Below are 27,259 nucleotides of genomic sequence, written 5' to 3' on the forward strand. Positions count from 1 at the left end.
CTCTTACCCAGTGAGCCATCTCTCTGGCCTCACTCTGGCTTTCACACATTAACCACCCTGCATACGCCTGTCCCTCAAGTCCTCAGCTGCAGGGACTTGCCACACACTGTTCTCTTGCTCTATCCCACCCTGCTTCATTTGGTGGCTATGGTCTTATACATGCTTTTCTTTCTCTGTGTGTCTTGGATGCCAGGAAGCTCAAATCCAGATCTGTGGTGTTTGTAGAGAGAGCATGGGGTCTCATGGGACTGTTCTTATTTTGTTTGTTTGTTTGTTTTGTTTTGTTTGCCCCAGCTTTGCTTCTCAGATCTGTCTTTCCTCCTTGCACTCCCTTATGGCTTCATTTACTCAGCACCAGGCATGTAGCGGGCTCTTGGTAAATGTAGTTGAGCCACAGGCTTTTAAAACTCACTTTATCTGGCTGAATGTTTGCATCTCTACAAGCTGCGTCCTTTCCATCTGCCACACAGGGGAGTGTTAACATGGTGGGTCAGGTATTGTGACCATCTACCTCTCCATGAAACAGGAATTGCTGTTCTCAAGGTACTGGGCCAAGGACCACAGGGGTGTGCTGGCCTTTCTGGTGTCCCATCATGTCTGGAATGTCACTGGACACTGTGGCTCATGATCTGAGCAGCTTTGTCTTTAGTTGCCAGCATCGGACTCACTTGAAAACCCAAGCCTTTCCCCTCACTATGAATTTTCACCATCACAAGAGGTCCCGAGTATGCCAGCCCCACAAGGTAGCCTGTTCCCAACTCCACACAACTCCCATCCAGGACTCGAGGAGTTCTTTGACCTTCAAGCCTGGCCACAAAGGCAAACTAATGATTTCCCAGTAGACAATTTGGTTTGCTATCTGAGGAGTGGCCTCCTGTGGTTATTATTTAAATTCCCCACTGCTGGGTAATATCTCTGTACCCTCAGGGCCCTCCCAGCTTGGGCTTTGTGGACTCTGGCCCCAGCTCCTTACCCATCCACACTTCTCCAAACTGCCCAGCTCCAAGTTTCTTCTCCATCTGGAGGGATTCTCGAGGAATCTCCCAAGCATCTTTCTCCCATGGCTTCTGGGGTTTGGAAGACACACAGGGCACCGACAGCTTCTGGCAGAGCCCATCCTTCCCCTCTGAAACAGAGTGCCCAGTCAGCAGGTGGGACATCCCCCAAATCGCAGAGCATGATGAATGACACCTGTATAGCTCCACCCTCATGTCCAACCAGCCTAAACCTTCAGGGGTGTCCAGCATGACTGCCTGGCAAGGCCAGGACGTCTGAGTGCAGAACTGCATGCCACTGGGGTTCTGAGAGGCAGGCCCCTCCCAGTGGGGGCTCGTGGTATGATACAGTACTTGCCTAGCAAGCAATAGACTCTGGTTCCTTCTCCAGAACCAAACAACCATTGCAAAGCCAAGCCAAGGTGCTGAGGAATAAAAGCTGTGGCTAGTGACTGCATCACAGCAGGGCCACACTGTGCAGTGATGAGCCGCTTAGGCTCTGCAGTCAAATGTGGAGGCGTGGCCTCGAGCAAGACTCACTCTTGTAATGGAGCACGAGTTCCTGCAGGCTGTTGAAGGTGCTCCTTGGAGAGATGTAGAAGCCTCCACTGTCCAGCGTCCGGATCTTATAGTGCTTCACTGTGTCTCCGTGCTGGGGGTCAAAGTCTCGGACAGACAACGAGTAGCTCCCTGTATTGGTCCAAGAGAAGCCCCTCAGAATGGCACCTTAGAAGCCTGCTACCTGATGTCAGTACCTTGGCATCCTTATGATGCTTACAGGCCTCTCCTGGCACAGCTGGGCATGTGCTACCTGGGCAGAAGCTCATTTCATTAAGAGTGGGCTGAGGCATTGGGCTGCCTGGGTTCCCATTCCAGCTCTGCAGTTCTCATCTGTGAGCCCTTGACCAAATGACCACTGGCCCTTTTTATGCCTCAGTTTCCTCGCCTGTAAAATAAGAGTTGTTATGCCTTTCCATCTCATCAGTTTGCCCCATGATTAACAGAAGTAATACTTGTAAGTGACTTGGAAAAGTAAGCTGACTGTCACTATCGCTTCATTATTTCTGATCCATCATCTATTCATCTATCTATCTATCTATCTATCTATCTATCTATCTATATCTATCTTTTATACCATTTATCTGTCTGTATCTATTTAGTGAAGAAAAAGCCAAGATACTATACTAATTTGAGGGAGGGAGAGAGAGAGAAAGAGAGAGAGAGAGAGAGAGAGAGAGAGAGAGAGAGAGAGAGAGAGAGAGAGAGAGAGAGAAACAGAAACATACAAATAAAAAGAACAAAGAAAATCTGGTCTGATTACTAAAGTGTGAAAATAGGCACTGTGGTCAGCTGCATAGTATCCAGGATGCTCTTATGTGAACACCTGCAGCTGGGAAATATGTGACCTTACATGACAGAGTGTCCAGGGGGGTCCCAGGGAACTCAGAGGGGTCCTTAACAAAGGGACTCAGTTTGTGAACGTGCTGGTGGAAATAGGTGTTGGAGAGGAACAGCCATGAGCCAAGCAGCACTTGTGGCCTTTCAAAGCCCACAAGGACAGAAAATGAAATGGACCTCTGCCCCCGCCCCCACCAGACTCCAAAATGAGCCAGCCCTACAGACATCTTGACCAGAGCCCAGCAAACCCAGACTCTTGGCTTCCAGAACTGAGAGATAATACAGATGTGTGGCTCTAAACTGTCCAGCTTACAGTAATATATGATTTGGGTTATCACACAGACCAGAGACACACAAGCCTTCCAATCTGTGACCGCAGTCCACCACGTGTGAGCTATGTTACCTAGTTTCTCTGCCTTTCATTTTTCCTCCTTCTTATAACAGCACAATGTCATTGAGGGAAGTTTATATTGTTGAATGACAACTGACAACAAGCCAAGCTGTTCTAATCATGCTGGCCAAATGAACAGTGAATGACAGGAACAGTGTGAGTTTTCATCAATTAAAATTACTTGGATCATATCATTCATGTAGTGAATAGTCTCACGAGGCAGATGCTTTATAGACGTATCAGCCTCACTTTATAGGTGACATACTCACTTGGAGTCACACAGCTGGCAAGTAGCACATTTGGGTTCCAAGGCTGTCCAGTTGGCTCCTTCTTAGCCTATCCCAGTCAAGGGGAACCTGGTGTACCTGGTGCTAGACAGGGTGTGCAGGATCTGGAAAGCAGCCAACTGCTTGGGACTGAGTTCTAAATCAGGCAGATCCCCAGCAAGCCCCCTCCTCCAGGGGGCTGTGGAAGCGAGTCCAGCCCACCCTCCTGTCCACAGGTCTGCCACTGGGCTGTTGGTTTCTTTGCCTTTCAGTCGAACTAGACAGGTCAATCTCTAAGCTACTCTAGGCACAGCGGGAGACAAGCTGGGCCTCCCTGCAGCCTAAATACTGACAGACCTCAGACAGAGACCAAATGGCTGGTCCCAGACTCTCAGATGCCTTTGATGTCCCCCAAACTAGATGCCTCATAGTACCAACCAGGTCACACTTTATACAGCTGGCTTGGCCTGTTCAAATCAAGTGGTCTGAGTTCAAAGAGCCAAAGGCTCACTGTGCATGTGGAATCTGAAATCATGCACACAGCATGGAGCGCTGCTGCCTGGGGAAACTCACCCAGGGGGATGCCAGTCGGAATCAGTCTATGTGGTTCGGGGTGACTCTTTTTCTCTAGATAGGGTTTCTTCACTTGATCTTAGCCAAAAGGCCGAGAAGCGATTAGATAGGGTTTCTTTATGTAGCCCTAGATGTCCTGGTACTTGCTCTGTAGACCAGGCTGGCCCTGAACTTAGAGATCCCCCTGCCTTTGCAGTGTATTTATTTTATTTTTAAACTGTGGTCACCCATTCCATATGACTCTTTGCCAACACGGAGATTTTGGGACAAGACTTTTGACACCAATGACATCTTCCCATCCACAGGCCCACAAAAGAGCTTCCTCCCTTACATCTTATGGGGTAGGGGACATGCATGTCACTGTCATGCTTGTAGAGGTCAGAGGACAATCTTCAGCTGTTGGTCCTTCCTCTTTATTGTGTAGGTCCTGGGGATGGAACTCAGCTTGTCAAATGACCTCGGGCATCTCCAGCTAAGCCATCTCACTACCCCTCCCCCACTGATAGAGAATTTTAGGTGAGTCTCAGAGGCACAGGGCCAGGCCCTGCTTTGGGTTCTATCTCACATAGCGCCGTTTCCTCTCCTGGGAGGAATGGGACTTGTGGACAGGACAAAGTAGTGTGGCTATTTTAAAACAGACCAGGATCTAGTGGGGACCAAGTTTCAGCATGATGTTTGTTTGCTTTGGGGGCTCAAGCCACTTCTGATGCTCTAAGCCTGCATCTTCTAGAACTAGAAGAAGCCACCTAGTCCAGGCCCTTAACCCTCTTCTTGCTCAGAGCAGCAAATGACAGGAAAAAACTTGGCAGTATGGACACTTGACTGAGCTGTTCAATCCTCCTCAGAGGACTTCCCTAGGGTCGGAGAGGCGCCTTGCCTGGGCACAGGAGGAAGGAGGGCTGGCATCACCTTTGGTGGTCTCACTGTCCCGGATCATGAAGGAGCCCAGCATGTTGCCTGGAGCCAGGAGGTGGCGCTCTGCATCCTTCCGGCTGATCCCCTTGAAGAACCACCTGTCAGGAGTGAATGAGGGACAGTGTGGGACTCAGAATGGAACAGCCTGCCCTGCTCACGTGCTGCCCCAGGCCATAGAGAGCACAGCCCACTCAGAAGTCGGGGCCCAAACACCTGACCTCAAGAAGCATTGTTTTTCTTTCTTTTTAGGGAGTGGGTCAGTGGGAAACAGCTATAATTTTTTTTTCCTTCTTTGCTATTTTGGATACTTATGGGAAAGTTCATTTCGTAGTGGCTGAAGTTCTTTTCATCCTCATGAGAATAAGGAGCAGTTCGTGTACCACAATGGGGAGAGAGTCCCGAACAGATATCAGCATGCCTGCCAGGTGACTTTTGTTCTATGGATCTCTGCTGCCTCAGTTATCAATAAGCCAGAAAGATAGTTAACATTCATAGTTTCCCACCCCCACCCGGATACAGCATTTTATTATATAGCTCTGCTGTCCTGGATCTCACTATGTAGACCAGGCTAGCCTTGAACTCACAGAGATTCATATGCCTCTGCCTTCCGAGTGTTGGGATTAAAGAACTGTGCCACTAAGCTTAGCTCATTTGTCAATTAAAAAAATATTAATTATTTCTCTCTCTCTCTCTCTCTCTCTCTCTCCTATATGTATGTGTTTGTGTGTGTGTGTATGTGTGTGTGTGTGTGCACGCTCGCGAGTGCTTGCATGGGCATGTGTGAGCTGGTACCCAGGAAAGCCAGAAGGGTGTGAGATCCCCTAGAGCTGGAGTTACAGGCAGTTGTGAACCTCCATCTTCAGGTCCGGAAGGGCAGCCAGTGTTCTTAACCATTGACTTCCGCCCCAACTCATCAAGAGCTTATACATGATCGTCACCTTTATTCTTCTTATTTTATAGTGCTCAAAGCAGAGAACAGAGAGGATAAGGGGCTTGTCTGGGGCTACACAGCATAGAAGTGGAAGAGTTAGGATTAGAACCTAGGCAGTCTAACCCCAGAGCCCAGGTGTGAGAGCTCAACACTCAAGAGGGAGGGAGGCAAACAGTGCGTGTGCAGACAAAAAAAAAAAAAAAAAAAAAAAAAAGCAACGTCCCTTTTTGCCTGTGGGATATATTCAGAAGGAAGTAAAAACACCTCTCCGAGAGAGTCACAGAGGGACCATTTTGAACAGGTCTGAGACCTGAAGCATGGGAATGACCCAGCCAAGCCAAGAGCCCCAGGCAGAGGGTGCCAGACAGGGGAGAGAGTGTGTGCAGAGATGCTAAGGTGGCAGGCCAGTTTTGCTCCGGCCGCCTTCTGGAAGGCAGAACTGGAACACTTACTCCTCCGTCTCCAAAGAGTTAACTCGAGCCACATAGTTGCTTGGGATGTAACCTTCCTTCCTGGTAGCCAGGGACCGCGCCTTCCACCACTCCCCACACCTAAGGAAAAGGAGGGAGAGAGGATCAGCTGGCACAGGAACCTTCTACAGCCTGCTGTGGCCCCCGCACCTGGGTCTAGAAGCTCTCCTTCCCACCCCAGGAAGCCAGGAGGGGCAGGGAACCTAGCACGTGCTGAGGAGTCTCCACAGGAGTCTGGACTGAAATCACAGTCTGGGGCTTTGGATCCATTCTTTTTCCTGGACTTGGGTCCTTGGCTGGACTACCTGACCCAATCCAGGATCTGTGTTCTGGAAACACTCACACTGGTTCAGCTGCAGCCCTAAGGAGAAGGCCGCGGGCTCAAGAGTTTGGCTACACATGACGAGGTATTATTCCCAGATCTCAGTACAAGCTGAACTCTTGTAAGAGGTCCTGATGATGAAGACTGTGACTATCACAGGTGGGGAGCTCAGAGACCCTGGGATTTCTACAGGGGCCAGGCCCACAGGGCAGCCTGGAGCCCAGACACTTAGGCCTCTATCCCTTAGGAAGGCTTTGTGGAGAGCCTGTCAGAGAGGACATAGTTTCCATCTCTGGTTTTGTTACTAAGCGGTAGGTCCTATATGGTGTGCAGTCAGATTCTCATCATTTACTCCCAGAATTAGGCTGTGGGGCTCTTTAAAGATGCAAAACAGAAGTGTAGCTAAGCCCTGCAGGTGGGTGTGTCTCAAGGGGGGGGGGCAGGCTAGAACTCACTCCTCCAGAACCATCATCTGGTCTCCCTTCTGGAAGCTGAGGTCTTCACGGTGAATAGCCTCATAGTCGTACAGTGCGACCACAATGGTGTCCTCAGAGCCTGCCAAGAAGGGAGATGCCAGGATGGGTCCCCGTGCCATTCCCCCCAGTTCCCGAGTCCTTTGCACCAGAGCAGCCCCCTGTGCTGGGGTCTGTGCTGGTTAAAGCCTTCAGGGCTCTGTTCACACCACTGGACAGCATTCTAGAAAGACAAGGGCAAGGAGCTCAGGTAATTCAGAGACTATTCAGGGGTGCTGGTTAGTTTTTGTCACCTCGACACAAAGTGGAGTCACCTGGGAAGAGGGAACCTCAAAGATAGAGTAGGCCAATCAGATTGACTGGTGGGGAAGTCTGCAGGGGATTTTTTTTTTCTAGATTGATGGCTGTTGTGGAGGAATTGGTGGCTGGCTGGCCCACTAGGAACCATGGGCTCCCCCTGAACAGCTGCTTTTGGGTTTTGTATAAGAAAGCGGGTTGAGCAAACGGGGAAGCACCTTTCTCTGCTTCAGTTCCTGTCTCTAGCTAACGGCTGGGTTCCCATTCTGCCACTCTGACGTCCCTCAGTGACAGACTGTGACCCACAGACTGCGAGATGAGACAAACCCTCTCCTCCCCCAAGTTGCTTTTGGTCAGAGTGTATTAATCACAACTTCACAAAAACCAAATACAGAGGTTTTTTTTGTTTTTTTTTTTTTACTTTCCCCCATCAGTTACAACTCAGAACCTACTAATGGATGTATCTGATGCTGAGGCCCAAGCTTCCAGATACTCACCCTCCACAAACCCTGGGGGCATGCTGTTGCTGTTGTTTGGTCCCTGCAGGAAGAAACAGGAAAAGGACATGAGTCTGAAATTGTGAGGAGCCTGTGTTGAAAAGGTCACCCTTTTCAACCCACCTGGGGTCTTGGTAGGAGAGAATTACAGACACAGGCAGGGTCACCTGGCATGATAAAGAACAGAGTCTGTACATGGAGAGAGCTATCTTAAAGTGTGATCGGGACCCTTGCCTTGAAATCCTGGGAAGGGCTAGGTTGGTCCTCCCACCCAGTGAGGGAACTGGTGCAGATCTGTGTTGTTTAGAGATCTCTGAAGGTATCTTGGGTTTCTCACGAACAGACTCCATCATGTGCATGGAGCGATCTGACCAAAGGGACACTGCCTTCAGAACCACAGGTCTCCAAGTATCACTTAGATGACATCACACAAATTCCTGGGTGAAAATGGCTACTTCTGCTGACCATCACATTCCTGAAGCTGGACATGGAGGTGCACATATGTAATGCCAGCACTGGGAACCGAGCAGGATTCCCATAAGTGCCAAGCATCCTCCTGGACTAGAGAGTGAGAGCCTGTCTTCCAAAGCAAGCACTCACACAACTCATTATGTCTATATAAAGCAAGTATATGTATTTCCTGTGGATACCTACTTGTAGTGTGGGGGTAAATCCACGGAAAAGGGTTTTTAATGTGTCCACAGCAAACTGACAGTGATTGTTGCTTTTAGGGGGTGTGGCACTTGCAGGGCTCCATAATTCATGACTTCTCATCGTCAATAAGAGGGTGCCTCACATCACACATGCTGCTAGACATTTGAGGAGGCACCGAGGGATGCTTGGTTTTTGTTCTGTTTTGTTTTGAAAGACTCTCAAAGGTTCTGAGATGTCCTTGTAAGAGGCCTGTGTCATCCTGGGTTTCTCAAACAGATTTGGCCTGGGGACACCTTCTGAGACATACTTTCTTAACTTACTGCCACCTCTGGGTGAGCACTGCACAGGAGGGAATAACTCGACAACTGCACCCCTTCAGCTGTCCTCAGGATCAGGCCGTACACATCAGGAGAAAACCCAGGAATGGCTTCTCAGGGCAACACTACCAGATCAGGATACCAGCAGTGTGAGAAGTTTGTATAGCCACAGGCTGTGCTAACGGAGGCCAAGTGCAAAGAGAGAGGGGATCATGACAGTCGCCTGCCTTTCTCAGGCAAAGTCCTGCTCTGAGCCTCAAAATTTAGAGACTGAGGACTTGTGGGACAGAAGTCTAGGCCTCCTGTCCTGAAAAGGAGGGCTCAGAAGGGCTAGACTCGAGTTTGATTTTGCCTTCAGTCTGTGGGCTATCACTGTGTGAAGGGACTGGATGTGTTTGGAGGCAGGCATGGGATAAAGAAAGGAGGGCTATACATAACTGACCTCCTTTTAACATGAGGAAGAACTTAAAAAAATATCATGTGTGTTCTGTGAGTGCATGATGTGTAAGTGTGGCTGCTGCTGCTGTCATAGTGCACATGTGCCTGTCAGAAGGGACCGGTGGACTCGTTTCTCTCCTTTCACCTTTATGTGAGTTCTGGGGTCTTAACTCAGGCAGTTAAGCTTGCAATGCAAGCACCTTTACTCCTGACCCATCTCACTGACCTAGGAAGAGCTTACTTGCTTACTTACTTAATATTTTATGTGCATTTGTGTTTTGCCTGTGCATATGTCTACATGAGCATGTTGGATCAGAAAGAAGTGAGTTGCCATGCAAGTCCTCTGAAAGAGCAGTCAATGCTCGTAACCTCTGAGCCATCTCTCCAGACCCCAGGAAGAACTTCTTAAGGGACCGGTGACTGCACTTTGGGAAGCACTAAGAATGGTGGGCTCCTCTCACCACTCACAAGTGAAGGAAAGGATCAGGGGCTGCTAAGCAGCCACAGCGCCAGGCTTGGAGTTGAAAGACCCTGGGCTCGATGGCTTCTCAGATGCCTGACCTCCTCACCCAGAACCACCAAGATTCTTTGAACCCTGATGGCAAGCAGTATCCTCCTGCTTCCCAGGTCCAAGTGAAGATTGCCAGGGACACACCTGCTCCTTGTGCCTAGGACAGAGTGGGAGTCTGGAGACAATACTAACAATTACACCTGCTATGCAGCTGTGCGTACAGCCATGGCCACTGCTCCTGTCATTTCCTGCTGTAGTGCTCTCAGTGGCTGTGTGCTGTGGCTGCCACCACTATTACCCTATGACCACCTCAACCACAGCACCTGGTGTGAGCGTTCACCTCTGCCTCAGCAACTCTCACTTTTATGTTCCTGCCAACCACGTGGTCTTTGTTAGGTCATTCCTCCTCCAGAGTCTGCTTGTTTTGTTTTTTTGAGACAAGATCTCTCACTGGCAGAACATCCTCGGATTAGATTAGGCTGTCTGACAGCATGCCCCAGGAATCTGCTTGCCTCTGCCTCTCCACTGCTGTGATTATAAGCGTGTACCTCCATAGCTGGCCTGCCTGCCTTCCTTCCTTCCTTCCTTCCTTCCTTCCTTCCTTCCTTCCTTCCTTCCTTCCTTCCTTCCTCCCTCCCTCCCTCCCTCCCTCCCTCTCTCTCTCTCTCTCTCTCTCTCTCTCTCTCTTTCTTTCTTTCTTTCTTTCTTTCTTTCTTTCTTTCTTTCTTTCTCTGTCTCTTTCTTTCCTCTCTCTCTCTTTCCTCTCTCTGTCTCTGTCTCTTTGTCTCTCTGTGTCTCTGTCTCTCTCCCTTTCTCCCTCCCTCCCTCCCTCCCTCCCTCCCTCCCTCCCTCCCTCCCTCCCTCCCTTCCCCTCACTTTATTCTTTCCTTTTTTACACATGAGTTCTGGAGATGGTTCTTATGCTTGTGTGGAAAGCAGTGTATTGACTGAGCTACCTCTTCCCTTCAGGCATCACACCTTCTTCTATTGACTGTTCTCACTGATGCTCCCACCGCCACTATGGTGGTCCACATAGGCACAAGCATTTGAACACTTGGCTCCCAAACTGATGGCCCAGTTTGGGAGGCTTAGGAAGTGTGGCCTTGCTAATGGAGCATGCCATTGTGGGTGGGAGCTGGGTTTTGAGAGTTAAAAGATTCATACTGCTTCTGGTTCCTTCTCTATGGCTCGAGTGAGATGTTAGAGCTCAGATGCTGCTGCCCCGGCTGCCATGGCTGCCAGCGACTGCCTCTACTCCACCATCATGGACTCTAACCCTCTGGACCCATGAGCCTAAATAAACTCCTTCTACAAGTTACCCTGGTCCTGGCATTTTATCACAGTAAAAAAAAAAAAAAGTAACCAAAATAGTCACTATTGATTTTTTTGTTTTGTTTTGCATGCATATGATGTATGTTTATATGTGTTCACATGTGTGTGGATGCACATCTGTGCACAGGTATGTGTCTACATGGGTATATACATGTGTGGAGCCCCCGAAGTTAATGTCTTCCTTCATCACTTTCTGTCTTACATATTGAGGTAGGATGTCTCACTTTCTGGCCAGCTTACTCTGGAGATGCTGCTGTGTCTCTGCCTCTGCATGCTGGGATTATAGGCCCTGCTGGGGATTCAAACTCTGGCCCTCACCCTTGAGCAATAGTTCTTTATCTACTGAGCCATCCCTCAGCCTCCCTGCTGCTCTCCTTGCTCGATTGCTGTTGCAGGGCAGATGGACAGCCATGCTATCTCTGTCATCATGGATCTGCTTGCATGCTGCTGCAGTGCTGCAGGGCCCAGGCTGAAGGAACACAAGGAACACACTCATTTGACTGAGAGGCGGAGCCCAGGGCCAGGATACGGCCACCAGGTAAGAAGTAGCTTCCATGCCTGGGGAAAGCATCCTAGAGGTAGGCGGCTTGTGGGTGTCATCTCATTTGGGGAAGAAAGGGCTTAAAGTCCCTGTGGCAGCTCTCTGGGATGCCACACTCACCAGCTTGCTGGAGGACGTGGGATCTGGCACATACACAGGGCCCTTCTGATTGGCACTTGGCTCTGTTTTTGAGGCCTTGCTTCCATCTCGGAGGAACCTGGACTTCACGCATCCCATCCTGTAGCCAACAGAGGGAAGACAGAGGAGCTGAGGCTGGAAAGAGCCCGGCAGGTGTCTTCACATTCCCACCCTGCCTGACAGCCTTGAGTGAAAGTACTTGGGTCCTCAGCTTCTCCCTGGCTCTTCGGCCACGGTGCTTAGCCAGAGCCCACATGGAATCCAAGAACCAGCAGGATAGGGAATCTATGAAAGGAAACTGTGAGAATAATGAAAATGGCACGATGGATCTGTGGAGCAGTGTGGGTGGTGGATGCTGTTGGCCTTAGGTCAGGAAATAGCTGATTCCTGGCCCCTGTACCCCACTGCACCTCATTTATCGTTCTCACCTAACAAGCTCCCTACTGCAGAGCACTCCAAGCCAGTGGCAATGGGGAACACTCAGCACAGCCTCTGGATGGCACTCCAGCACCGAGAGGAGCATGATACAAGATAATACTGCACTGTCATCATGTGTCCCAACAATGAAGATGAATGGCTCCAATAATCCAGAATAATAACTGGGCATCATCTTCCTCCATCCCTCCATCCTTCCTCCTTCCCATCCCTCCTTCCTTTCCTCTTCTTTCTAGTGGGTTTATCTGGTCACTCATTCATTCATTCATTCATTCATTCATTCATTCATTTGTTCATTCAAGTTGCATTGCTAGCTGACAGCTTTCTTAACCCTTTGAATGGTGGAAAAACAGGGGATTGTTAAGTCAATACTTTCCAGAGGTTTATATCTCTTAGCCACTGAATTTAGCAATGCAAGAGGACTCTGGAAGCAGGCCATGGACCTTATGGGAGATTGCTGTGATTGTCCAGCCACGGGTGACAGCAGTTCTGGGGCCTGAGGGGCTAGAACCCCATCTTTTGGGAGTATATCACTCAGACATTGCTGCCGTATTAATTTAAGAGGAAACACATTCACCTGTTTGTTTTGAGCCAGTCTTGCTATGTGGCCCAGGCTAGCTTCAAACTCACATTTGTCATGCTTTAGCCTCCTAGTGGCAGGATTGCCACTGTGTGTCATCACACCCAGGTGCTGACCTAGTAACTGGAGTCTAAACTCAACTGTCGGGAGCTAAGGGCACAGCTCAATGGGAGAGGGGCAACTTAGCCTGCCTGAGATCCTGGAACTGAGACCCAGACTGGGCTGGATCCCCAGCACGGCGTACACAAAAACTTCACTATAAAAATGGCTAAAGTGTTTCTTTTCTCTATGTGGGCCCATGTGTTTGCTGAGAAAGTGGGCTGCAAGCTCCTCTAGGAGGAAGTGCTGGCTTACCCAGGGCTGCACAGTCAGTTCTGAGTTGTTGAGAACTTGGTTCCGTTATGACCATAGCCCCTGAACACACTGCATCGCATCTGACCGCGGAAGCGAAGAAGGCCGAGGCCTGGACAGTACTTGTATGGGAAAGCTCAGTTATACTTAAGTTGTGAGAGCCTGGACTACGGGAGACTCCAATCTCAAAACAAAAGAAAAAGACCAACATGATTTCTTGTATTTACCAGTATTTGTCTATCCTGGGAAAGGCTTCCTGGAAGGATGCATCGTTAATTTGAAATTTGACCACCATGGATCAACTGCTTTCTCATTTAAACCTGAAATCAGCATCTATGATTTGTGACAGAAAGTTCTAGAAAATTCAGTAGCATCTGTGTGTGTGTGTTTACACTGCGCCAGATCACAGAACATTTGGTACCCATGCTTTGATCCGATAGAGGAACTTGCTGTGTGAGGCAGGGCAGCTCCGTCCCCCTGCTTGGGCAGTGACAGATGCAGCTGTGAGCATGCAGCAAAGAAGCCCTAGGTGCCAATCATAGAATGCATATTAAGTAAGCATCATTTACATGACTGATTTACATATTCATGAAGACCTAACTCCAGACCCCTCTCAGGAAGGATGGTGAGTGGGTCCTCTTTTCTCTCTCTCTCTCTCTCTTCCTTTCCTGGTGCTGTGGATGGAAACCAGGACAGCATGAATGTCCAGCAAGAACCCTACCACTGAGCTATGTCCCCAGCCTGAATGGGGGGGGTGCTTTGTCTCACGGGCTGGGGGTTGTCTAAGGGAGCTGAGAGAAGTGAAAGTGTGGGCCCAGGAGCCCCACAGAAACTTCAGCCCTAATATTTCCATTTATGAGCAGATGTGTCACCAGGTGGGGGTGCGTGGTGGGAGGTGTGACTCAGTGGCATGGCACTTGCTCGGCAGCAAGGGACCTTGGGTTCAAGCCGCATCCCCTAAAAGATAGGAAAGAAGCTGTGGCAGAGAGGCAGGGTAGTCTGAAGTTCCTTGGACTCAGAGCTTCGGCCACTATGCACAGCGGGAATGTTTGAAACAGCAGATTCCCATCACTTTGGAGCAGGCATCTATGTGCCCTGCCATGGCTTGCATGCAGGGGTTTCAGAGGACAACCGTGTCTGCTGACCTTCCCCTTCCACTGTGTTTTGAAACAGGTCCCTGTGAAGGAGAATTCCTGGAAAGGAACTGTGTCTGCAAAGCCTGATGGACTGATAACATCTCCGATGTAGAAAGGCTACAATGTTGCAGGTCCAGAGCCTAATTGCAGGTGATCTTGACTCTCCCAGACAGCCATTCCTTGGCCACCTATAAAATTCAGTGGCTAAGAGATATACACCTTCTGGAAAGTATTGACTTAATAAGCCCCTATTTTTCCACCATTGAAAGGGTTAAGAAAGCTGTCAGCTAGCATCTGAAGCCCATAGCAGAGATTCTCCCACTTTGCTGTAGCCACCTAACTCACGAGCCCACTGATGATTTTGAAAAGCGTCATGATTCATAATTCTCTTTGTCTTGTTACTATAAAAACTTCATGAGACTACGTCCATGTTGGAACATGGAATTTGGGGTGACCTAAATCTGCATTCCTGACTATGGCTCTCAGCTCCAGAATAAACTCTGATTGCTTCGTGTCCATTGTCTCTGGTTCACCCTCTGCCTGTGGCAGGCTAGCTGACCTGAGAGCTTTTGGTGACTCATTCTCCTGCCTCCACCTCCCATTCTTCCATGAATGGTGGATTAAACACCCGTGCAGCTGTGTCTAGCTTTATGTAGTTCTGTGGATCCAAACAGGTTGTCAGGCTTGCTGGTGAGCACTTTACTGCTGAGCCATCTTCCAGTGACTGGTCACCTAAACAGACCTCATATGGCTTTTGCTCCTTGGATCAAGTTGAGAAGTGAAATTCAAACACACAGAATCACATCTCAAAGCCACACATAGAGAGACTCCATTGTTAGAGATAGTTAGATTGGTGATGGCCTGGAGCAGGAGGGGCGGAGGGAGTTTTATTGAACGGAGGCTTCTTGAGTTTTAGAAGATGATGGAGGATATTAAGGTGGATGATGATAATGGTGGCACATTATGAATGTATTTAAATGCCACTGAGCTACACACTTAAAATGGTTACGGTGAGAGACTTCATGTCAAACGCATTTACTACAACCGGCTTCTATGTTACTTATATCCTTTCTCTTTCCTCCTCCTTCCTCCCTGTAGGCCTCCTCCTCCCTCCCTCACACACACACACACACACACACACACACCCCATACATGTATATGCAAATTTATATCTAGGTTCTGCTTTTGATAGAAAAATGGTATTTGTCTTCCCAAGCCCAGCTTATTCTACCTATTCTAATGGGCTTCAGTCTCACTCTCTTTTCTTAAAACTGCATAATTTTATTCTTCTTTACAGACGAGTAGTGCTCCATTCTGTATATGTATCTCACTTTCTTTATCCATTCAGCTGCTGATAGATCTCTAGGCTGGTTCCACTTGCTGGCCATGGCGACTAGTGCAGCAATAAACAAGGCTGTGCAGCTGTGTTGGCTTCCAACCCTTCGGGTATATACCCGGACGCGGGACAGCTGGGTCACATGGTAGCTCTAGCTTTAGGGTTTGGAGGAACCTTCATATTGACTTCCATGGTGGCTACACTTAGCCACACCCATCAGCATCGACTTTCCCCACGGCCTCACTGGCATTTGTCACTGTCCCTTTGCTTTTTGTTTAAGACAAAGGCTCACTATGTAGCCCAGGCTAGCCTAAAACTCACGACAATTCCCCTGCCTCAGCCTCATTGGTTTTCTTGATGATAGCCATTCTGAATGGGTGAGATAAAAGTACAACATAGCTTTAATGTGTAGTTCCCTGTTAGCTAAAGGTGTTGAACATTTGTTTCAAATGATATTGACCATGTATTTCTTTCTTTGAGAACTCTGGCATATTCAGTTCATATCCTATATATTGATTGGATGACTTGGCTTCTTGTCATTTAGCTCTTGCAGTTTTTAATATTGTCATTATTAATCACTTCTCTGACTTGTAGCTAGAAAGTATCCTTTTCCATTCCACAGACTGCAGAGCTTTTAATCTCACACAAGCTCATTCATAACTCTTGGAGTCCTTTGCAGGAAGCCCCTCGCCTGGGCCTCGCCTGTGCTTTTCCCGGCAGGTTCGAGTCTTACATGAAGGCCGAGTTGATTTTGTACAGAGTGAGATGCATGGATCGAGTTCCCTCCTTTTACACGTTTATCAACAGCTACTTTCTGCATTAACCATCATGCCTTGCACAAAGAAACTTTTCTGATAAGACCTGAGAGTGGCACTCATCTTGGTTCGATGTTTATTGGTAAAACAGCAGTAGTATGTTCACACTTGGGACCAATGAGCTCCCCCAGCTGTGGGTTCTTGGGCAGATCAAAAACAAAAACAAAATAAAAAACGAAACTAGACACCATTGGTTCCCTTCTGCAGAGCAGGCCTTGAATCCAATCATAAAGTTCTTGGCTATGTCTCTGCCTTTACTATTACATCTATGGTTATTACTGTCCCTCAGACCCTGAAATACAGATGTCGAATTCTCTCACTCACATGTGGGTCTTATCTCTGAATCCTTAGGTTTGTGTGTTTAACCTGAAGTAAAACCCGGGAAACTAGAAATTGCTCACTGATGGGAAGGAGGAAAGGTTTTTTGTTTTTTGTTTTGTTTTCCTATTTCTGTGAAGGACGCCTTTGGGGTTTTTAAGGGGGATTATACTGATTTAGTTTTCAACAAGTTCATTATTCAGATATAGAAAATCTACTGATTTTCAATGTTGACCTTTTAGCCTGCTACTTAGCTGGAAGCATTTATTAGGGCTAAGGGTTTTCTGGTAGAATCTGTAGAGGCTTTTAGGTGTAGGATCATAAACCAACAGCTTACGACCTGGCACTTGAGAGACTGAGGTAGGAGGAACAACATGAGTTCGAGGCTAACCTGAGCTACATAGAGAGTTCAAGGCCAGCCTGCCACCACAGAGATATCCTGGTTCAGAAAATGCACAAAATGAACCAAAGCACAACAAACAAACAAACAAACAAACAAACAAACAAACAAACCACTCCAGGACTACAGATCATGGGTGACTTCAGACGGGGGTGATCTGACTTCTTCCTTTTCTATTTGTGTTCCTTTTTCTTGTCTTGTTGCTCTGGATAAGACTTCAAGCGCTACACTGAATAAGAGTGGCCAGAGGCCGGGCAGTGGTGGCGCACGCCTTTAATCCTAGCACTTGAGAGGCAGAGGCAGAGGCAGGTGGATTTCTGAGTTCAAGGCCAGCCTGGTCTACAGAGTGAGTTCCAGGACAGCCAGGACTACACAGAGAAACCCTGTCTCGAAAAACCAAACGAGAGAGAGAGAGAGAGAGAGAGAGAGAGAGAGAGAGAGAGAGAGAGAGAGAGAGACCAGAGTACCTGTATTCCTGACTTGGAAGGAAATGCTTTCAGTTTTCCCCTCATAATATGGTGTTGACTGTCAATCTGTGGTATACAGCCTTCAGTATGCTGAGGATGACTCCTTCTGTTCCTAGTTTCTTCAGGGTTTCTTTTTTCTTTTTATCAGCGATGTTAAACTTCATTAAAGGCACTTTTTGAATCCATTGAGATGATCATGTGATTTCTGTCCCTAATTCTATCTATGTTACATGTACTGATTTGTGAATGTTGAGTCATGCTGGCATCCCTGGAGTGAATCCAACACGGATGAAGTGTATGCTTTAAGTGTGTTCTTGAAGTGTGAGTTTTGTTTGCAAGTGTTTTACTGAGGATTTCTTTTCTTTTTTCTCTTTTCTTTTCTTTTCTTTTCTTTCTTTCTTTCTTTCTTTCTTTCTTTCTTTCTTTCTTTCTTTCTTTCTTTCCTACTATATTTGTCAGGGATATGGCTGGGTATGCCTCGTTCTGCATCTGGGTGAAGCTAGCTTTGTACTTTAAGATTAGGTCTCTTCTCTATTTTGTGGGACAGTTGGAGGAAACACTAAAATCTGAGACCCCCACCCCCAGTGTAGTGGGGGTGAACTAGGAGTTTGGGTCCTGAGGTTCTGCCACCACTGGCTGTGAGGAGGGACCGCTGCCCTCCCTCTCTGGGTTTCGTTTTCCTCTCTGTAAGTAGGAAGCCCTTGCTTCTCGGGCTTGGCTTGAGGTCTTCGGAGACAAAGGCTGTGGTAATTTTTCAAAACTTGCACATGAACATTGCTTGTCAAAAATAGTTCCCAGTCAGGCACCGGGAGCAGAAGTAGCCTCCAGTTCCACACTGACTCAAAGCTGCTGACCACGTCTAGGGCAATCCACAGCCATCCCACTCCCTATGACTCCTCAGTTCTATAGGTACTACATGGAAGAGAAAAAAGCCAGTTAGCCTGGCTGGCTGTTTCCCGGGGCTGTCATGCTGGCTGTAGATCCTCTCGGACTCTAAGCCGAGAAGGAGGCCGTGCCTGCATGAGCATCACTGGGTGAGGCAGGGTTCTGAAAGCATTTATACTCTAGCCCCACCATTGCCAAAAGCTCACTGTGTGACCCTAGGCAAGCCTCCATTTCTGCAGAAGTGAACAGGACCTACCCTGAAGGAGACAACTGAAGGTTCTTCCTACACGTCATCTGTTTGCCACCATTAGCAGCAGCTCCCCAGTTGTCCTCTGTGAACCCCTCCCTCAAGATTGGTTCATGGACTGAGGTAGCCTTAGCTTCCGTCTCCTGCAGGAGTAGGTCTGTGACCAGTCAGAGCTGTAGCCAAAGAAGCCAAGTAGGCTGCAGCTCAGCTCTGACCAAGGAGCATCAGTCCGTGGCCTCTGTCTAGGAAAGATGTTTTCAGTAGCCACAAAGAACCAAGAAATAGAGACATCCAGACTCCCAAACTTAAATGCAGCTTGGCCTGAAGTTAGAGTCATGTGGAGTTGCCAATAACTTCCTCTGCTGCTTGGGCTAATTTGAATTAGATTTTTGTCCCTTAATACCACACATAGAGTTCTTCCCAGAATACAGGAGAGTCTTAGGAGGGGCTTGCAACTCACACTCAAGGATAAATGGCTGATTAGCAAAAACTCTGAGAGCAGGCCTTGGTACAAGAGAAGTTAAGCTATGAGGAGGGTCCACAGAGGGTGAGGATGGGGACTGCGGATCTTGTCAAGCTGGTGGCACTGAAGTCATGACTACCTGAGAAGTGCCTGGCATAGGAGGGTCCCTCCATCTAGGTCTGAGGTGTGAGCACATTGTGTTCTCTGATCATATATAGATCTAAACCAGAATCAGGAACCCATTCTTCAGATGGGAAAATGAAGCCCCAAAGAAGAAATTCCTGTGGGAAGGAGCAGTGTTAGGGAGAGTGAATTCTCCTTCCTGTCCTTCTCCCCACCCCCGGAGTCAGCGACAGAAGCAACTGGCCAAGGTCTAAGGGAGTCAGAAGCCCAGAAAGGAAGCTCCTGGGGATGGCAGCCACTGAGGGGGCCTGTGGCTTACAACTGTCTGATTAGAGGAACTGTCTGTTCTTGGAACAGCTCAGCCATTGGTGCATCTTTCTAATCAGAAGTTCCTTTCTAAAGCAGTTTTTGGGGTACAGGGTCCCCGCAGACGCCCTGGTTGTCTTTCTGAGAGAACCATGCTTACTCTGTACGACTGTCTCTGGCGGACTCCTCGTGTGCTTCCTTTGGGAGACTGGGCTTCCTCTGGCCAAGCTATGGTTTCTGTGCATACAGAAAGAGTCTTAGATATTCAACCCTTCATTTTCAGGCAGAGTAAAAGTTCCAGAGACCCACAGCGGGCCCTGGGTCACCCAAAGGCAAGGGGCCCCACCATCTGGAGACTTTGGCTTCTGCTCCCACGTGTAACAAAGTTGGTATGAGGTGCTTGAGCCCCCAGTAGCTAGTTCAACTGCCAATCAAAATCTTAGGACATTACTCTTGGCTCTGCAGCATCTGTGAACTTCCTTTATCTTGTTTGATTGCCTTGAGGCCAGCAGTTTGAGAAGTACTGGATGAGACCTAGAATCACCTGGGGTAGAATCTCAATTCTTTCTCTTAAAAATACAAGAGCTCTTTAAAATGTAGCCCAGGGGACTGAGAAGATGGCTCAGTGGGCAGAAAATCTTGCTATTCAAGCATAAGGACCTGGGCTCCCGGTCCCTAGCATCCAGGTGTGACAGCACATATCTATAACCTGGTGTTTGGGGAGATAAGAGGATCTATGGGGCATGCTGGCCGTCAGTCTAGCTTCGGTTTCTGTGAGAAACTCTGGCTCAAGGGGATAAGGTGAAGACTGTGGGAAAGACACATCAGTGATACAGGCCTCCTTTGTACCCAGTGTTCTCAGCAGTAGTTACAAAGGTGTCTGGGTGGGGAGGATGGTCCAGTTTGCTCAGTTTTCCTCAACAAAACCAGGTGCTTCTTGGCTGGAGCTGACTGTCCCCTTTACACAGGGCTGGTGGCTGGCTTGGTGACAGGCAACATTTACTCTCACCTGCTGTGTTATTCCCAAGTCAGACACCCCAACCGTGTCTCATAGATGCCAAGCCTCAAAGACACTAGAATGTGGTCTGGGGATGTAGCTCAGTTGGTAGAGTGTTCAACTTACACAAACAGAGCCCTGGGTTCCGTCCCCAGCGCCACATAAGCCAAGGGTTGTTGCAAGTACCCATGATCTCAGCATTTGGAGGGTGGAGGCAGGAGGATTGAAATTTCAAGGTCATCCTCATTTTAAGAAATTGAGAGAAAGAAGAAAGAGAAGAGAGAGGAAAAAGAGAGGAGAGAGAAGAGTGTGTGCATGTGTGTTGGGGAGATGGCTCAGTGGTTAAAGTACTTTCTGTGCAAGTACAAGGATCAGAGTTTAATCCCCAGAACCTTCGGAGATGCTGGCTGTCTGTGATTGCGGCCTCTGAAGCTGGAACAGGGAGGTGAGCTATTCTGACAAACTCTGGGGTTGATTGAGAAGCCCTGCCTCAGTGACTAGAAAGAGCAATCAAAGAATATTCCCAGCATCAACCTCTAGCCTCCTCACCTTACTGTGTGCACACACGATTGAGCACACACACACACACACACACACACACACACACACAAAGAGGGAAAAAAGCAAGAACATATTTCACATCTTCCAGTTGACAGAGCTCTAGGCCCTGGTTTCCTTTATATTTTGGAGCATGTGTCTATTGTTTTAGGATTAATTTTTATTACCTTTAATTAAGTATGCATGTGTGTCTACATGTGGGTGTGCGCACACGGGTGTGTATACTTGTGCAGACCAGAGACCATGGATCCTCCAGAGTTACAGCCTGAGACGGTGTTGGGTGCTAAACTCCCATCCTCTGAAAGATCAGCAGGTGCTTCCAATCACTAAGCCATCACTCCAGTCCCAAGGAGGGTATAGATTTAGAACTCCAGGAAATAGCGGGTTTCACGGGGACAGCTCTGTACACATATGTAATGTACTTTCATCCTACGGAGTGCGCATGCTTGGTTTTAAAAGTTAGGGCTGAGGGCAAAGGCACCTCCTGCCAAATCTGATGACCTGAGTTTGATCCCTGGGACACACCTGGTGGAAGGAGAGAGATGATTCTCACAAGCTGCCCTCTGGTTCCACCCATGCACACCCATATACATGTATATATCCACACAGGGATACATAAATGTAATGAAACTTGTCTGTTGTCACCAAACGAAACATGTTAAAAGTATAAACATCCTAAGTGAATCTGAGGTCCCTTTGGGTGTCTCCTTTCACTCCCTCCAAGGGCCTCCTCCCATCCCTGACCTGGGGTAACCTCTGCTAACATCTGGCCTTGGCCTTATTGATGTGTATGTGGAAACAGGTGCTGTGCATGGCCTGTCCCCATCCCTCAGCACTGAGCCATCTTGGAACATTCCAGCTGGACTTCCACCTGCTGGCACCAGCACCTCTGTACCATGGAGATTTCTCTGTATCTGCTCTGTCTGAAAGCCTCACAAGTTGACACACCAGCAAAGCACTACACCTGCAGGAGCAGCTTTCAGGCAGACAGATGGCCAACATCCCATTTCTTTCCTCTGAACCGGCCCTGTGCTGCATCCCGTCAACTTGTGTGATGTGTGTGTGTGTGTGCATATTGTGAGCATTGTATCCTTGGGCCCATTTTCCAGCTGACTAGACTGAATCCAAGAGAAGGGGTTAGCATGGTGAGCCACAACTTGTTTAAGACAGTGCACGCACTCAAACTCAGGTTTATCAGCCATGTTCTATTTACGGTTAATCTCTCCATTTCTCCTGGACCCAAGCACTTCAGGATGGTGTTGGGAGCTCAGCTAGTCCATTGCAGAAGGAACTATGCATGCAAGTCCTAAGAGAACACCAACTAGAGGACACAGTCACAAGTCAAGAGCAAGGACACATTTTAAACCCAAGCAAAGGTTTGTTCTCCAACACAGCCTGTCCTTCTAGAAGTCTATTCCACTCCCAGGCCTATAGCAACAGGCTGGGGCCCAAAACTTGCTCAGAAAAATGGAGGCTGAGGGAGATTGTATTACTGACTGTGTTCCCGAAGTCTAGTTTCCTCTATGAAAAGGAGGAGGTGACGGCTCTCACAACAGCTAGAGCCTTGCCCTCATGCCTGCTCCACCCTGATAGACTGTACCCTCAAACTGAGAGCCAGAATACTGCAGCTGCTGGAAAAGTGGCTCATATCTCAACTTAGAATGCTGAAAAATTATAGGCTGGAGAGATGGCTCAACGGTTAAGAACATTTGCCTGGAGGACCCAAGTTCAGTTCTAAGAAGCCACATGGCAGCTTGCAACCATCTGTAAGTCCAGTTCTAGGGGCTTTGCTGCTCTCTTCTAGCCTCTGTGGGCACTAGGCACACACATATGTATAGACAGACACTTATAGCACACATTATACAAAAAAAGTTGAAAAACCATGTATCAGTCCAGGGAGGTTAAAAATGGTGCACCCCCAAAATGGAATATTATATAACCCTTTCAAAATTCTAGGCAATCTTAATGACATGGGGAAATACTAACAGCTTAATTAAGCGAAAAAGAACAAAAACTGTACCCGCAGCATCAGAGACACCAGAAATGTTATGTTAAATGAAAGTTGTGTAGAACAACTTCGCAGTAACAAAATTAATGCTGCCAGCTTTTGCTGTGTACTAAGCAGCAGGCATCATGAATAAGGCAACTGACGCTTGTCACAGCAGAGAGCACGTGGCCTGGTAAACCAGGCCATAGTATAGAGAGAGTGAGGAGGGCCTCAGAGCCGACTCTTCTCTTTGTCTTCCGTAAGTGACTTTCCAAGTCTCCATACTCTTCTCATTAAAAGGGACAGGAAACACTGCTACAGGGAGAGCCATCCACTCCCGTAGCGTTCCCTCAAGAAACAGCTGTACCTGTGCCCAAGAAACACACACACACACACACACACACACACACACACACACACACACACGATGGTCCCAGTAGTACTGTAGTAACATCAGAGGCAACCTGAATATCTGTCAATGGGTGATGGGAAAAAACTGTGGAGAGGTCACCAGCCAGGATGAACGTGCTACAGCTAACAGGAATGACTTAGACCTCAAGTGCTTAGCCCTGATAGATCCCAATCTGATAAGTCGGGAGAAAACAAACTGCGGGTGAGCCTCATAAATCAGTACTGGTGTAGAATAGTTCCCATACAGTCCACTCAGAGGTTGCAGTTTCAGACCCAGAGTGAACCGCAGCCTGAAACTACCACATGGGAAATTCCAAAAATAAGCAACCCTAAGATTTAAGCCACACGCCCTTCTGGTTAGAGTGATGAAATCTCACAGTGTACCCCTGTTCTCCCCAGGATGGAATCACCCTGCTCTCCAATGGATCCACGCAGTATGTGCTGCCCACCCGTTAGTTCCTATGCATGTGTTCAGGCAATGCTTGTTGTTTAAATCAAAACCCTAGGCACAGGACTAGTGATGCCATCAATTCAGAGTTATCAAAGAAAGGCTTTCATATATAAGCAAAGATATACAGGAAGTCAGTATTATCTACAGTTCAGGCATCTGCCAGGATCTCAGGATACATCCCTTGTTGACTGAAAACAACAGATATAGATTGTTTTATTTTGTTACAGACAGGGTCTCATAGCCCAGGCTGGCCCCAAACTCTTGCTATAGCTAAAGATGACCTTGACTTTTTGCTCCTCCTGCCTCTACTCCCAAGTTCTGGGGTTGCAGGTGTGCTCCTACATCGGGCTCTGCTATCATCTTTACAGCACAGAGGACACATTTGTTTATCGAGACACAGACTGGAAGGATTGGTTTTCAACAGCAGTGTCTCCTATAGAGGTAGAAAGAGAACTGAGAGGGATCCAAACCAGAGACTTTGATTTTACCCATTCCACCTAGTCATTTTACGTTTTAAAGTCTGAAGCAAACATGCCCACACATTGACATTAGTTAATTCCGGGTGGTGAGTTCCTGGGACATGGGCACATATTCCTCTAAACAGCACCTTTCCTCCTCCAGAGAAGGGGCATGCATGGTGAGAAGGGCACTAGAGAAGGGGCATGCATGGTGAGAAGGGCACTAGAGAAGGGGCATGCATGGTGAAGGGCACTAGAGAAGGGGCATGCATGGTGAGAAGGGCACTAGAGAAGGGGCATGCATGGTGAGAAGGGCACTAGAGAAGGGGCATGCATGGTGAGAAGGGCACTAGAGAAGGGGCATGCATGGTGAGAAGGGCACTAGAGAAGGGGCATGCATGGTGAGAAGGGCACTAGAGAAGGGGCATGCATGGTGAGAAGGGCACTAGAGAAGGGGCATGCATGGTGAGAAGGGCACCAGAGAAGGGGCATGCATGGTGAGAAGGGCACTAGAGAAGGGGCATGCATGGTGAGAAGGGCACTAGAGAAGGGGCATGCATGGTGAGAAGGGCACTAGAGAGCAAATGCTCTCTTGTGAGGCCTCTCTGTGTCAGTCCTAGGCTTGGGCAGTGATTCTCAAAGTGAGATTTCTGGGCAGCATCAGCAGCCCGGAGGTTGCCAGTTCTCAGTATCTTTCCCCAGGCCTCCCTTTGGGGGTTGCCCTAGCAATGCGCATTTTAACACCCTTTCCTGGTGATGCTGGTGTGAGAATCTCTCGGGCTGAACGGGAACAGTGGAAAGAACACCTAATAGGGTTCTGAACGTTTTCCTTCAGCCATCTTTCTCTCTTCTCCGCCCCTCTCTCAGATTTAGTGTGTGTGTGTGTGTGTGTGTGTGTGTGTAAGAGAGAGAGAGAGAGAGAGAGATCACATGTGTGCAGGTGCCTTCAAGACCAAGACCAAAAGACGGTATGGGATTCCCTGGAGCTAGAGTTATAGGCAGCTGTGAGGTGTTTCTGTTGTTGTGATCAATTGGTGACAACTTAGCTAGCATCCTCGGAAAGAGCAGCAAGTGCTCTTAAATGCAGAGTCACCTCTTGGGCTCCCTTTCCTTCAGTTTAATTTCACCTTCAAAAGTAAGGGAACTTCCCCAAGCCTAAATCCGAAATGCTCTAAAATCTGAGACATTTTGGGCACCGACAGGATGGTCCAAGTGGGAAAGTCCACACCTGATCTGAGGCTATCAATTGATGTAAAAATGGAGGAGCCATTAAAAATGTGTCACTAGTTATCTCTGAGGGATGAGAATGAAATGTGTGAAAATCTCGGACCAGGAAGATAGCCCAGTTGGTAAAGTGAGTACCTTGCAAACAGGGGGAACTGAGTTACAACCCCCAGAACTCCTGAAAAAAAGTCAGCTGGGAGGAAGGACCCTTGGGACCCACTTATCAGCGGGCCTCACCTACCCAGCAAAAGGCCCAGGCCGAGGATAGACCCTGTCTCCAAAAGCCTTTGCTTGAAGAACAACTTAGAGTCCTCTGACTTCCACTTGTGTAGGAACCCCAAAGTACACAACAACCAGTGAACACATACAGAAGCATGTGTAACATACACAAATATCCTTTTAAGACCTAATTTTCACTCCAGGATGCCTCACTGTGCACTTGACATACAGAATTCTGCCACACTCTGAAATCCTAAACACCTCTGATCAGGCGCAGTTTGGATAGGGAACATTCAACCTGTCTTCTTACCATCTCCATCCTGCAGCTATGCAAACAGAGGCACAGACAAACCAGGCTCTCTGTCCAGTACCCAGCAGCCCTGCTCCCCTTCTCTGGACAACTCAGCTTCAGATGAGCGTAAAACAGCCCATTTTACAGAGGCGGAAGCTGGAATCCAGAGAGTAGCCAGTGACATGCCCCAGTGCCACACAGAGGAGACGGTGGTAGACTGTGGTCTTTGTGTGAGAGGTTCTGGAGTTGGATGTACGCCTGTTAGGGGTTCAGCTGGGAAGGCAGGGGAAGATGTAAAAGAGGGGACTCAGATATACACCTACAGCCAGGCCTGGGTGTGGCAGACATGGGCTTGTCTTGGCCCAGCTGTTCCTTTAGCCATGGCTGCTGTCTACCCTGCGTGACCTACCACCCACCCACCACCAATGGAAACTGAACGGGCCTTTCCCTCCCCTCCAGCTTCTTCTTCTTGGTGTGTGTGTGTGTGTGTGTGTGTGTGTGTGTGTGTGCAGAAGGGGAACCTGGTTAGACAGAGAAGCCTCAGCTCAGCACTGTCATTCCCCTGCCTGAGCTTCCTCTATCTAGGGCTATCCCAAGGTCGCCCTGGGTGGCGGCAATTCGCCTCACCTGGCCACCTGGGTACCCTCCACCTTTCGTAGACAGCGCATCCCACCGCCGGGGATCGGTTGCTCCTAGGACGGGCTCTTCCTTCCTCACCACCCCCACAGCTCGCCCAGGATCTCAGATCCCTGGAGCCCGAGGTCTGCACGTTCTCGGGGGGGCGGGGGTGTGTCCCCCCCTCACCCCGCACTCACCTGGGCGCCCGCCCTTCGCTTCGTGGGCAGCCCGGATCCTCGCAGCTAGAACGACCCCCCAGCGCTGCGGCCCCTGGTGGCCCCGGACTCCAGAGCCCGGAGCAAGCGACGAAGACTTGCGGGCTACAGAGGCTGCGTTGGTGCTCGGAGCGGGTCAGGGCCCCCTTTACGGGAGACTTTGGTCCCCTCCCACCCGTCTGAGAGCCGCCGCGGGGAGTGCAAGCTAGGAGCTGCAACCCAGTGGCTCTCACTGGCCATCTGGGCGTCTTAGCCGCGCCCTGGGTGATGCAAACCCCGCCCTCAAATGCCCCGACTCCGCCCTCTAAGAGCCTAACTCCCACTCTGGCTCTCTTGTCTCCTACTCTAAATTCATCTCCAAAGTATTTCAGCATTTCTTTGCTAACCCTGTCTTCAAGGGCGCTAACCAGTCCTTGAAGGACTGACTGACTCAGACCCCAAGGTTTGACCCACCCTCCCAAGATTCCCAGTCCCCCTCCCCCACTAGTGCGTTTAAGCCCCCCATGAT

The 27,259-nt window shown here is 48.8% G+C and overlaps 1 protein-coding gene across 2 annotated transcripts in view; it reads right to left on the reverse strand.

The window, feature by feature from the left end:
* Nucleotides 1-26,968, reverse strand: part of Hck (HCK proto-oncogene, Src family tyrosine kinase) — a 42,524-nt gene extending 15,556 nt beyond the window's left edge. Inside the window, exons 1-8 of one of the 2 annotated variants that reach the window (XM_021181500.2) lie at nt 26,734-26,968; nt 11,442-11,559; nt 7,529-7,571; nt 6,717-6,816; nt 5,922-6,020; nt 4,533-4,636; nt 1,536-1,685; nt 974-1,126 (exon numbers count right to left, since the gene is read on the reverse strand). In XM_021181500.2, coding sequence (XP_021037159.2) covers nt 974-1,126; nt 1,536-1,685; nt 4,533-4,636; nt 5,922-6,020; nt 6,717-6,816; nt 7,529-7,571; nt 11,442-11,558 — 766 coding nt within the window. In that variant the 5' untranslated portion in view covers nt 11,559; nt 26,734-26,968. The remainder of the gene's footprint in view (nt 1-973; nt 1,127-1,535; nt 1,686-4,532; nt 4,637-5,921; nt 6,021-6,716; nt 6,817-7,528; nt 7,572-11,441; nt 11,560-26,733) is intronic. The other variant, XM_029474708.2, reaches the window with a different exon arrangement.
* Between the last annotated feature and the right edge of the window lie 291 nt (nt 26,969-27,259).

The sequence above is a fragment of the Mus caroli genome, unplaced genomic scaffold (genome assembly GCF_978045245.1).
Source record: "Mus caroli unplaced genomic scaffold, Mus_caroli_1 scaffold_2, whole genome shotgun sequence".
In the NCBI taxonomy this organism is placed as follows: domain Eukaryota; kingdom Metazoa; phylum Chordata; class Mammalia; order Rodentia; family Muridae; genus Mus; species Mus caroli.